Genomic DNA, 12,492 nt, shown 5'->3' with positions numbered 1-12,492 from the left:
TGAGAGTTTCTGCCACCAAAAAAAATTTTTTTAAAGTAAAAGCCATTTTAAAACTATTTCACTAAAGCATTAGGTGGTTGAGTAAACCCTGAATGGTAACCGGGCTTAGTGTCTGGTCTTGGCCCATCTATGAACGCGTTGTTTCACGCCAGATAAGATACAACTCCATTTTCTCAACTCTGCTTGTGGATTGTAACACGTGAAAGTGACATCACGCAAAATACTCCCATCCTCCAAACACGAACTTTCATTACACTTTTAAAAATTAAATGAGGAAAGAGAAGCTTGGGCATTGGCTGGAATTGTGGGTAATGGCACTTCAGCTCTAAGGATGCTCTGTGGCCTTGACAGCTCTGGGTCACTCTCCCCCCGCTGGGAACAGACTTGTACTGACCCCTCATTACTCTCTTCTCCTTCTGCTGTGTCCAACGGCCCAGGATGGGTCTGGGTGACCCCAACAGGCTCCCTGAGACACACAGACCAGGATTTCCCCTTCTTTACCACCAGATCTTGGCTGCCCGGCAAGCTTTTGTTGATCTAGGTCACAAACAGGTGACAAATGCACTCTAACTCTGTTGCTGGCCCTCCCTTTTTGTTCCCAACTCTGCCCTATGGAAACAATTACTGGGGTCACAATTAACATCCCCATGGAGCTGAGGGTCCCCAAACAAGGTCCAGAAAGAGCAGACAGTTTTTGCCGAGACAGCCTAATTCTGTTGTGCTCTGGTGGGCAAGAACCCGGACTTGACATTGGACGACCTGTAAACAGTCACGGTTGTGCCCACATCCTTTAAGGAACCACAGGGTCTCATCTGAAAACACCCCTCTCTCATAGGACTGCCACGGGAAGCACGTTGTGCCCTTCAAGAGAGATCCCAAACACATCTAAATGACAGTAACACCCATCAGGTTTCCCTAGGGATTCCACTGGGATTTAGTGCGAAAGACAAACCAAGAAAAACCAGGCCAGAAAGTCATTTGAGAAGATGTTCATCAGGATCTGGGTCATCTGGGACAATCAGCTTTTCACGGGCAAAAACTTCCTCCCTGAGGAAGGTGCCACAGAAGTGCCACGGGACAGCCAGGGTGGGGAGGGAGAGCTCCCCGGCCTCCAGGGGCTCGCCCAGGGCGGGGTGGGCCACTCTTAGATGCCACAGGACTTACCAGGTAGCGTTCCTCCTGCCTCATGCTGGGGGTGCGGATCATGTGGTTCTGTTCCCCTCTCCAGTCTCCAAATCGACGGAAAAAATAGTTAGATAAAAACCGGTTGACGGGGTCTCTAATGATGTTGATGTAGACGGGCTGGTCTCCTCCAAACCTAACACATGCACACAAACATAGAGCTGGTTATGACCCATCACTTCTGGAGGACAGCGAAGCCCACTTAGACTCCGTTTCCCCTCTAGCTCATATATTGTCATTAGAGGACCCAGTCTGCTAAGGTACCAGTGAAGAATTCAATCAGCGAGCAGGGGTTCCTGATCGGCACTTTATTACGTGTGGGAAATGTCTGTGCGGGGACCTGCTGGGGCTGAGAGGGCTATTCCTGGCCAGCACCATGCAAACGACTGGATTTGTCAGCAGGGAGGTGTGGACAACGTCTCGTTTTCTCCCTGGGCTGTGGGTTCCTGAGGGTGGGGGCACGCGGTGGTGGGTTTTGTATTCCCAGCATTTGGCACAGACACACTGGCCGGTGGCTGGCCCTCATGGAACGTTTGATCAATTCTGATTGCCTCGCTGGGTGAGACGGTGCTTCTTCTATGTTCTGATTCCAACAGTCTCAGGGCAGGTGCTCTGCAGGAAGTGGGTAACATTAGCCAACGTTTATTGAATACACTCAACATTTATTAAGTCACCTTCTTGTAAACCTTTCGTGAACACCTCACAGAAGACTCACAACGTCTCCATGGAGTAGGAACCATAACCGTCCCCATCGGCACCTGGGGCAGGGAGGGGGTGAGTAATTTGTGGCTGAGCCGGGATGTGAACCCAGGCAGGTCTGGCTCCAGAATCTGTGCTCTGAACCATGGAAAGAAGGTTCCAGAGTTGAGGAAAGTAATAACGTAAGGGGGCATTATGAGCACAACAAAAATCTATGTAATTATCCTCAAATGGAGGCAGGTGGTTTTAGATCAAAATAAAACGAGTATCTAGGTGTTTCATTTTAATGTCTTCCACAAAGGTACTGGGTAAATGCTCTGAACGCTGGCCTGAGGGCAAAGCCTCCCTGAGGCAAAACGATCAGGTTGGCTGAGTTTTTCTTAAGGCTTCTCCCCTTTTTTCTTTGACCGGCCTGCACACAATGGCCCTGGGGAGCCTGGGAGAACACTCCAGGCTCTGGGCACAGGTCTCGCTCTGGGGACCTTCTGGGGACCCGCAGGCAGACCCTCAGGGTCCTTTTACCCTGCGACCCCGTGGTCTTCTGATGAGGATGCCTGGACATTCCATCAGGGGTCAGAAGGAGCTCAGAGAAAACAAACTGACGAGACCCCGTCCCACGACTCCCCAGCTGGCAGGCTCTGTCACCTTGCAAAAGCCAGCCCAGAATCACAGTCACATCCTTCAGCAGTTCTGCCCCATCCCGTGTCCGTCCTTCTGTCCGGCACTGTCCATGTAGGTCTGCCTCTCCCGTCAGCCTACGCTCCTGGAGCCGGCAATGATGCCACTTAGCACAGTGTGAGCCACACGGTAGGTGCTCAGCCAGTGAAGACTTGAATGCCTGGGTGTATACTTCTAAGTTTATAGGTTTCTGCTGATATCACAGGCCTCTGCTATAGACGAAAGTCAACATATCAGGTCACCCATCCTTTGTCGTGTATTAACTCACATAAGGTCCTAGGTCTATTTGTGTTTTTATCTAAAATTTTTTTTTTAACATTTATTCATTTTTGAGGGACAGAGAGAGACAGAGTGCAAGCAAGGGAGGGGCAGAGAGAGAGAGAGACACAGGACCTGAAGCAGGCTCCAGGCCCTGAGCTGTCAGCACAGAGCCCGACGCGGGGCTCGAACTCACGAGCCATGAGATCATGACCTGAGCTGAAGTCGGATGCTCAACCGACTGAGCCATCCAGGCGCCCCATTTGCATTTTTATTTTTTTTATTATTTAAAAAAAATTTGTAATGTTTATTTTTGAGAGAGACAGAGACAGAGACAGAGCGCGAGCAGGGGAGGGGTAGAGAGAGGGAGACACAGAATCCGAAGCAGGCTCCAGGCTTCGAGCTGTCAGCACAGAGCCCAATATGGGGTTCGAACCCACGAACCCTGAGATCATGACCTGGGTCAAAGTCAGACGCTGAACTGACCAAGCCACCCAGGGGCCCCAATCTATTTGCATTTTTAACGAGAAGCTTCAGAAAGAGGAATCCAAAGGTACAAAAAGAAATGACTGTCTAGTGGTGGACTTCCAGGCACCAGGCTGCGTGAATGATACTCTGGACTCCTTGACCACTCCCCATGGGAAAGGTAAGCAGGGTTAGCCGTGCCAATATGAGTCTTGTATGGACACAAGGTGACGTTCACGCAGCTGGAGGCGCATGGGAACCAACTCATCTCACGAGTGAGCTGTGCCAAACCAGCTAACCCCTATCGTCCTGGAGGTATCTTCCTCTTTTTAATTAAATTGAGTTTCGTACCTACGATAAGCAGCAACTAAAGTAATAAAGCTACGGGTTAGGAAGACGAAGCATGCATCCCAGATGTGAATGCCAGGAGGCCCTCCGCAATCGCATCACGCTTTCAAAAAACCTCAACTGTAGTCTGTCTTCATGTGAAGAATGACTATTACCGAGAATTAGCAGAAGTGCCCAATCCTGTGAAGCAAGGCACGGCTTCCCACTGTGAGAGGGCCCTCAGTCTGGCCGCTGCCATCTCCCCCCGAAGGCTGCAGACTGACAAGGCTTCTTGGACGTGGGTGACGTGCTCTGAGTTGCACGCGGCAGCCCAATGCAAGGTTTCCAGGATAACTTTCCAAAACAGAAGTTTTAGATGGTTTAGGAATTTATTAAGTATCAGATAATATAATAGCCACTCTCTCGAAATTTTTAACTGTAGAGAGACGTCTGATAGAGATCTCCCCCATTCCAGAAGTCAACAGTAATAATGGTTTCAGGCTGCCAGCCCGGTCCTTTGTCTAGGACAGAGCTCCCTCCCAAACTGGTAAAACTGGGGTGGCATGTCAGTTACACCAAAGAGGCCAGAATACCACCCACGCTTCCCAGGGAAACAAGTTTCCCCCCTCAACCCATCCTCTCTCGAGATCAGTTTCTCCTCCTCCTGCAATGTTTGGTCCTAATCAGAATTCCTGGTCACCCTTAGAAGGTCTCCCAGTCTCCTGAACGTAGGGCTGCTGATCTGTGCCAGAAACAGAAGGCTTTGCATGCCCACCCAATCTCAGGCCACACAACACTCTGCCTTACGTTTTCAACCCTGAAGAGAAGACTTCCAGAGCCTCCCGGTGAAGTCCCTCCTATTGGCCAACCTGACAGCTGAGGTCTTTGGTATACCAGCCAAAATTCCCAGTCTTCTTTTATCCAGACTTCCTTTTGTTGATCCCCTCGACATAAAGAATTAGCTTCTCTTTTTGTTTGTGGCCGGTGTTTTTGTTTGTTTTCGTTGGTTTGTTTGTTTTTACAACTTTTAGCCTTTTCGGCTTCAATTTTAAATCCTGTAAATTCTTTTGTGCATGTTTCTTCTTGAAAATTCCTTTGGCAGTTGTCTTCAGACTTATTTCCTTTTATTTTTTAATCTGTACTACTAATTTGGCCTTTATGGAGCTCTAAAAAATTGTGCTGACCACAACTGAGGAAAGGTTTTGCATTGTGCAAACATCCTAGAGCAGAGGAGGCGGGCCATATTTTGTTTTTCACTTAACAACCCACGCTCTTGTCCCTTGGTCACCACAATAGCTACTGCATATGTGAAGCTCTCTTTTAAGTCATCCTAAAATAGCAGGCGTTTCCACTCTTTGACTTCTGTTCATACACCGTATTTATCAACTCTTCAATCACCCCCTGTGGGTCTCCTTCCGACCCTCTGCAAATTTACCATATTCTTTTCATTTTTGTGTTTGGATGAGAAGATGAAGACCCAAGGCAGAATGTAATTCTCGAGAAATGATAACTGCACGGCTCTCACTTTTTTCCCATGAATTCCTAAATATCTCATTCTGAGGATGTTCTTTCGTATCTGCCCCCCACTGCTGCCTTAATCAGTCAACCCGCAGCATTAGCCACCTCCCCAATAGCTACGCAAAGCAAAGCAGGTGGGAAAGAATTTTAGGCATACTTTCATCAACTTGCTGGTGATATTCTGCCTAGAATATTACTGCATAGAGTAAACACCAAGACTTATGACCCCAGTTGTTCTGGGGAATTAAGATTGTGTTGTCCTCCCATTATGGTAGAGTTTGCTAGGGCTGGGAACATTTTTTTGAAAGTATGTCTTCTTTTTTTGTGTGTTTGTTTAAATTATGGTAAAATATACATAACGGAAACATTTCACGTATACAGCCATCCCCAGAACTTTCTCCTCATCCCAAACCCGAGCTCTGTGTGACCCTGGCAATTTCCATTCTACTGAAAGTGTATCTTCTTCTCACCTCTGGCCTAAAAGTAGGGGTTATCCCTTGTGCTGTTACCTAACATTCAAAGATGGTAAGTACCCCGTGGCTAGAAGCCCGGCCTTGATCCCTGGGGAAGAGACACTTTGAAGTGACAGAAAGGCCATCATGGAAAAGGCTGTGATTGTTTGGGGGGCAGGCTGAGGAGCTGCCCACAGGAGGAGGGAGGGAGGGATGCTTATTTGCTGGTCCTTCGTTGGAATGGGGCCAAAGGGCCACCGAGTATCCTCCCAAACCCGAGACGGGGGCACTTTGGTCCCCGCCGCCAGGGAGAGGATGTCACTTGACGAAACACAAGCAGGGAAGACTGAGCCTCCTCGGCTCTGTGGCGTGTCCCGAGGGAAGAGAGGGGGATGCTGAGTGGGGACAAATGTGGGTGAAGGGAGGGCCGGCTGGGACACTGGAGTGAGGGCTCCCGCTTGGAGACAAGGGGACTCCACAGGAGGGAAGGTTGTTCATAGCAGGCAGTGAGGCGGGCTCAGGGAAGAGTCCAGAGGACACTAATCTCCGACGGGCCAACAAAGCACGTGGGCTTATGTGTCCCCTGACCAGCGCCATCCGCTCAGGGGAAGGGGAAAGTGAGTAGAGAGCGCCATTTTCCCAAGATTGGTCCAGCAGTGTTTCAACAGGATGAAATCAAGCTTCAGGAGGGAAAGACAGCGTTGAGCAGCTGCTGATCTCAACTGTTACCTGGAAGTCCTCTTCAGAGGTGGAGCTTTCTGTCACCGTTACAAAAGATTTGCAGGGCACGGCCTGAAAGTGGGTGGTTTTGCCAATGAGAGCGAAAACAAAGTCAACATTCAGAAATAAGCTGTGGAAACCAGGCGGAATTATGGAATTATTAAGACTGGATTTGTTTTGTTAAAACAGTGCCATCAGAGGGCAGCCTTTGTTCACGCCGGTAATTAAGGCTTCTTTAAGGGAAGAGAGAGAGTGTCCAAAATGCTGCTCCTCGAACATCACACCCTGCCTGCTTCTTGAGTGATTGATTTATTTTTAAATATTTTGCCTTTGTGAGTTAGTGTTGGCGTGGGAGCCAGCATCTGCGATAAATAAGGAAACAGAAGAAGTGAAGGAGGGCGAGGGAGTCATGAATGAGAAATGAAGAATCCCGTGAAAAAAGGGCTCTGAGACGGGGTAGTTTGAAATGGTTTAGCGTACTGATCCAGCCTGTAATTCGCTTGGACTATTCTGACAGCACCTTGCTCTGACACGTAACTTCCTCATGTCTTCCCTGCAAGACACAAGTTGGGAGTTGAGTGGCGGTGGGGGGGGGGGGGGGGCACAGGTTGGAAAGTTACTGCCCCCTCAGACCCCCCAAAACACTTGCAAACAAACAGTGGGGGCAAGGGGAAGATGAATTGAACTGTCTGTCACGGTCTTTCAGCGTGTGGATCAAGCCGCACCTGAGGAGATGCCGTTCATGCGGAAAGGCTGACATTTGTCAAAAATTATCATTCTCTCGGTTAGTTCAACAATCGGGAATGGACACATTAGATGGCAGTACACAAATAGTAAAAGTCCTCCTAAATCATCACAACAAAGAAGGGCATCTTTTAGGCCAAGATCATTTTTGACTCAATTCTCCAGGTAGTCCAGTTGGACAATATGCGTCCGGACCAAATGTTTAAGCGGTTCAAAAACCGTAGGAGGGAGTGGTCTAGTGGAAACCCTCACAGATCCCAACTGGCCTGAAATTTCTGCTGAGTTTGGAGTGTTTATCTCCTCTGGTGGGAAGCCTTCTCGAAGCAACGATGGGAACATCAGTTTGGTCTGATAACTACTGCTTTCTATGGTTGAATTAATAAGACTGGGTATCGTGAAATGGTCCTTTCAGGTCTAAAAATAGGGAACAGAAGGAACAGAGCAAGATGCCTAGATGATGAATAAATGAAGCAGCTCAGCTATCTAATCACCAAGAGCTCACAGGAGAGGATCCATATTTCAAGATAAGGATGCCATAGTTAATGGGGGAAAAAAAGAAATAAAGGCAATCGTTCTGGGATAATGCCGTACGCTTCAGAAGTTCAGAACACTGGCGTGCACGAGGTGTGGGGAGAGAGGTGACTTCCATTCTTATGTTCTGCTCACCAGGAAGTGTCTTGCTGCATGTTAAGAATGTCAGGGAGACTAGAAACGAAATATCAACAAAGAATATTAAGCTGCACTATCAATTTTTCTCTTAATGACCTCATTATCTTGAAACAAGCCAACCATATGGCTGTCAGCAACGATCGTGGTAGGTTTCTTAAGAGTAGCTCAATTATCTCTTTGCCTTACAATTCAAAATATGGAAGTCATTTTTTAGAAGCACGGGAAAGCCCTCTTAACAAGTTCCCACTTAGTTGTTTTTCTGTTAATTGTATACTGGGGGGCTTGCTCTGTATGCCCGTACATATGGAGGTCTCGTACCTGGGCACCCCTCTTCCCGCCCCCCCCCCCCCGCTCCCCGCCGCCTTGTGCGTGTGGGGTGGCAGGAGAGGACATGATCGCTTCCGCAGCTGGCATGGGCTTTTTAAAAGGAGCAGAGCTGCTCAGGCCAGTCTCTCTTTTTTCCTGCTTAGAGCTCTTGACTGCTAGCCATTTTTGCTGTGCTCACCCTTGGGGCTCCCATCTACGGATTCCTCTTGGTCCCTCTCTTTGTCCGGTTTTAGCTCATGCTGGTCCCTGAGCCGCCAGTGCCCTTCCCCTTTGTCTAACGCTGACCTGTCCCTCATATCCCAGAGGCAAGGGCTCCTGTTCTGGAAGGCCCTCCCACTCTTCCTCCCTCGGGGAGGGAGGGTCCCGCCTCCCCTGTGGGAGAGACTGCCACTCTCTCTCCTAAAGCCCATCACACTTTGCTGCCAATCCTTCCTCGATGGAAGAAGAACAGACACTTGCCCTAAAGCAGCGAAAGCGTTTCTAGTTCATTGTGGAAGCCCCGGTCCTCCAGCAGTGAACAGGACATAGAGGGTGCCCGGCAAAACACGTGTTTGGCTGAACAAAATGGAATGGAAGGTGGAGAAGTCAGCACGAGCCGGACCCTCTCCTCAAGGTATCTCGGGAGACACTGCGAGGCTGCTCGGGAACTCAGCCGTCGGCTCAGAAAGAGGCTTCGACGGCAATGCCTCTCGAGTGCCAACTGGCAACACTGTACAGGTGTGTTTCAGCAGCGGGAGAACGATGTGCTCGCTTCGGCAGCACATATGCTAAAACCAGAGGCGCCAGAACGGTCTCACAAACCACTTCGACGAGAAACTACAAAGGTAGTTTGTAGTTGCCCTAGGGCCGAGAGGTTGCCGGAGGCATAGGAACGCATCATTTCTAATACACAAACAGACACACAACCTGGATGGAAAAAAAAATCACAAGTTATGCAGGGATTCCAGATGAGAATTAATAGGAAAGTACGAGGCAAAAAAGATGATTGGCATATACCACAGGAAAGATTACTTAGAACAATCTCCTCCGTAAGGAAAACAGGAGTACGTGTTTCAGTCTTGCTCAAGTATAAATTGCTACACTTTGTTAAGAATGATCTATTTTGGGGGCGCCTGAGTGGCTCAGTCCATTAGGTGGTCCGCCTCTTGGTTTTAGCTCAGGTCATGATCGTGCAGTTTGTGAGTTCAAGCCCTGCACCGGTGTGGAGACTGCTTGGGATTCTCTCTCTCTCTCTCTCTCTCTCTCTCTCTCTCTCTGCCCCTCCCCACTTGCACTATCTCTCTCTCTCTCAAAATCAATTTTAAAAAACTTAAAAAATATGTTAAAAAAAGAATGATCTGGGGCGCCTGGGTGGCTTGGTCGGTTAAGCGTCCGACTTCGGCTCAGGTCATGATCTCACGGTCCGTGAGTTCGAGCCCCGCGTCGGGCTCTGGGCTGACGGCTCAGAGCCTGGAGCCTGTTTCCGATTCTGTGTCTCCCTCTCTCTCTGCCCCTCCCCCGTTCATGCTCTGTCTCTCTCTGTCTCAAAAATAAATAAATGTTAAAAAAATAAAAAAAAATGATCTATTTTCGTACACGTTTTTTTAAGCATGCATAAGTAAGTCAGTATATATCTGGATTTATCTTATTTAAAATAAAATTACTGCCCGTAAAAATATAAACTCCACTTTGCACATATGTAATATCCTCCCCTCAAAAAAGTTGAAGGGCTTTCCTTCATTCCTGTGTTTGGAGCATCCCTACAAGGCCAGGAGTGGGCAGAAACTGTTCCTAGTTCATAGATGGGAAAACAGAGACCTCCCATCCCCACCCAGAGGTGAAACTGCTAGCCCAGAGTCATGGTCATTGGGAAGGTCTGACAGCCAGAGGTCCTGGCCGCCAGGCCAACACTGGTTTCTGGCGACGTGCTGTCTTCTCAAAGGTGTTTATCAATTTTTGTCTTTCATGATTAAATGAATCAAGACTAAACTCTTGGACATGTGTGTATGTATGTTGCGTTTATTGTTTTTTAAATGTTTATTTTTGAGAGAGAGCATGAGTGGGGGAGGGGAAGAGAGAGGGGGAACAGAGGATCTTAGCGGGCTCTGCGCTGACAGCAGAGAGCCTGCTGTGGGACTCAAACTCACAAACTGTGAGATCATGACCTGGGCCAAAGTCAGATGCTCAACCAACTGAGCCACCCAGGTGCCCGTTGGACATGTATTTAATAGTAGAGGCCATGATAAGACATGGTTACCATGCTGTGCTTAGTTCTGCTGATCCGATTAAGGTACTGGCTTTGGCTTATCATTAGAATTTTACACTGGCCTGAGTCAATTATTAAAATCTGTTGCATTGCAATTTGTTTTGGTTGTAAAAACCTGACCCCTGAAGCAAGAAGAGTTAAATCAGAGGTTAGAGGACATCAGGGGTGACAGGGAAGGAAGCTCACCAGAAAAGCAAGGGGCGGGGGTGGGCGTGCTCTGCTCTTTGCAAGTCGTAAAATGCAATGCCTGATAGCTAACACGACCTCGTTGTCTAGTTACGTCCCGTTATGTGTTCTCGGCCGCTGGAAGTGAGAGGCAGGCAGGGCGCATACCCCAGACAATCCAGTACCAGGCCACTCTACAAATGTGGTGGGAAACACGCTCAGGCTACTGGGTTGCGGAGGCTGATCGGCAGTGACCTATATGCCTATTCACCATCCAAGGGAACTCTGGGTAGCAGGGAGGCGGGGAAATCGCAGGGAGAGCTTACTTTTAAATATAAGGCAGCACCTGCTCTTTGCCACTAGGTAACTTGCTACATAACTTGCTCTGCTGAATCTCACTTGATTTGCACAGGGCCTGGTGCACAGCAGGGCCTGGTGCAACAGCCCTTTGAAGGCTAAAACCTCCCACCCCCTAGACAGGTAGGCATCCCATGGCAGGGAAGCTGAGCCAGGCAGCTCAGGTGTGAACTCGGAAGCAGCTAACACTCAGGCAGAGCCCTGTCTTTCCCTGAGCGCCAGCCTCCCTGGGTGCCCGGCCCTCAGCGGGGCGTTAGGCCAGCATCAGCCAGCAAGGCCTCTTGGTGCAGACCTGTGAGGTCCTATATCCCCGTGGGAGCTTTAGCAATAACGGAAGTGTCTGTGAGAGGATAAGGGAGGCCCAGGGGTCCCCAGGCTGTGGAGCGGATCTGCCCCCGGACCCCGTGCTCTGTCAGCGGAAACCAACTGTGAGCACAGACTCAGGCCAGCCCATGGAGAGGAGGAATCTGAGAGCCACCGGTTTACAGTAAAGTGCAGTGACAGGGGACCTGGGCTAACGGTGGAAGAGAACGCCCAGAACTTGGGAGTTAGCAACTGAACAGATCAAGAGTCTCACAACATAAATTTGAAGATCTGCATTATTATCTGCAGCTGAAGAAAAAACCAGATTTCTAAAATACCCCCACCAGCATCAAATATGCAAGATTTAGAATAATCAAATGCAATATGAAAAAGGTACGGAGAGGCCAGTACTAGCACTTGGATCCTATAAAATACACATTACTCCTCAACTAAGTTATGCCCAGAGTCCCGTGTGGGTTCACATGGTACAAAAACGTGCAATGAAATATTTGTCAAAACACCTAACCCTTGCCTCTGAGTTTATTTGTTTTAGCACCTAGCCGAGTTTTTTCTTTAAAACACAACTATGGGGGGGCGCCTGGGTGGCGCAGTCGGTTAAGCATCCGACTTCAGCCAGGTCACGATCTCGCGGTCCGTGAGTTCGAGCCCCGCGTCGGGCTCTGGGCTGATGGCTCAGAGCCTGGAGCCTGTTTCCGATTCTGTGTCTCCCTCTCTCTCTGCCCCTCCCCCGTTCATGCTCTGTCTCTCTCTGTCCCAAAAATAAATAAACGTTGAAAAAAAAAAAACAACACAACTATGGGGAGTGCCTGGGTGGCTCAGTCAGTGAAGCGTCCGACTTCGGCTCAGGTCATGATCTCACGGTTCGTGAGTTGGAGCCCCGTGTCAGACAGTCTCCTGTCAGTGCAGAGCCTGCTTCGGATCCTCGGTCTCCCTCTCTCTCTCTCTCTCTCTCTCTGCCCCTCCCTTGCGCTCTCTCTTTCCCTCAAAAATATATAAACATCGTAAGAAATCACAACTGTCATGTCAAATGGCTGTGCATTCAAATCATTTGAAGTTTTCAAAAGATTTAAGGTTAGTGTTCTAGAAAGAACTGAAGCTTCTGTCCAAATATTTCAAATTTGGATCCCTCCACCGCCAAAATAAATGGATTAAAAAAAAAGTCCTTTCAAGGGCAATTACGCTACTTTGAAAACGAAGGTGGATTTTAAAATAATTGTTCGTTAGAAGGAGTTTAAGTGCTAAAAAGAAATGAAAGAACCATTAAGCTGGAAAATATCTTACCTTGAGAAGTTGAGGAAATGAACATGTCGAGTGAATAAATAGGGCTGTTCGGCAGTACTTATATTTTTAATCAGTTCCATC

The 12,492-nt window shown here is 48.6% G+C and overlaps 1 protein-coding gene across 1 annotated transcript in view; it reads right to left on the bottom strand.

Annotated features, from left to right (window-relative positions):
* UST (uronyl 2-sulfotransferase) overlaps positions 1-12,492 on the bottom strand; it is a 306,460-nt gene that overhangs the window by 105,958 nt on the left and 188,010 nt on the right. The window contains exons 4-5 of the mRNA XM_047860296.1: positions 12,412-12,491; positions 1,165-1,318 (exon numbers count right to left, since the gene is read on the bottom strand). Coding sequence (XP_047716252.1) covers positions 1,165-1,318; positions 12,412-12,491 — 234 coding nt within the window. The remainder of the gene's footprint in view (positions 1-1,164; positions 1,319-12,411; position 12,492) is intronic.

The sequence above is a fragment of the Prionailurus viverrinus genome, chromosome B2, assembly GCF_022837055.1.
Source record: "Prionailurus viverrinus isolate Anna chromosome B2, UM_Priviv_1.0, whole genome shotgun sequence".
Lineage (NCBI taxonomy): Eukaryota > Metazoa > Chordata > Mammalia > Carnivora > Felidae > Prionailurus > Prionailurus viverrinus.
Note: the sequence above shows the minus strand (reverse complement) of the source record. Positions and strands in the feature narration are given on the sequence as shown.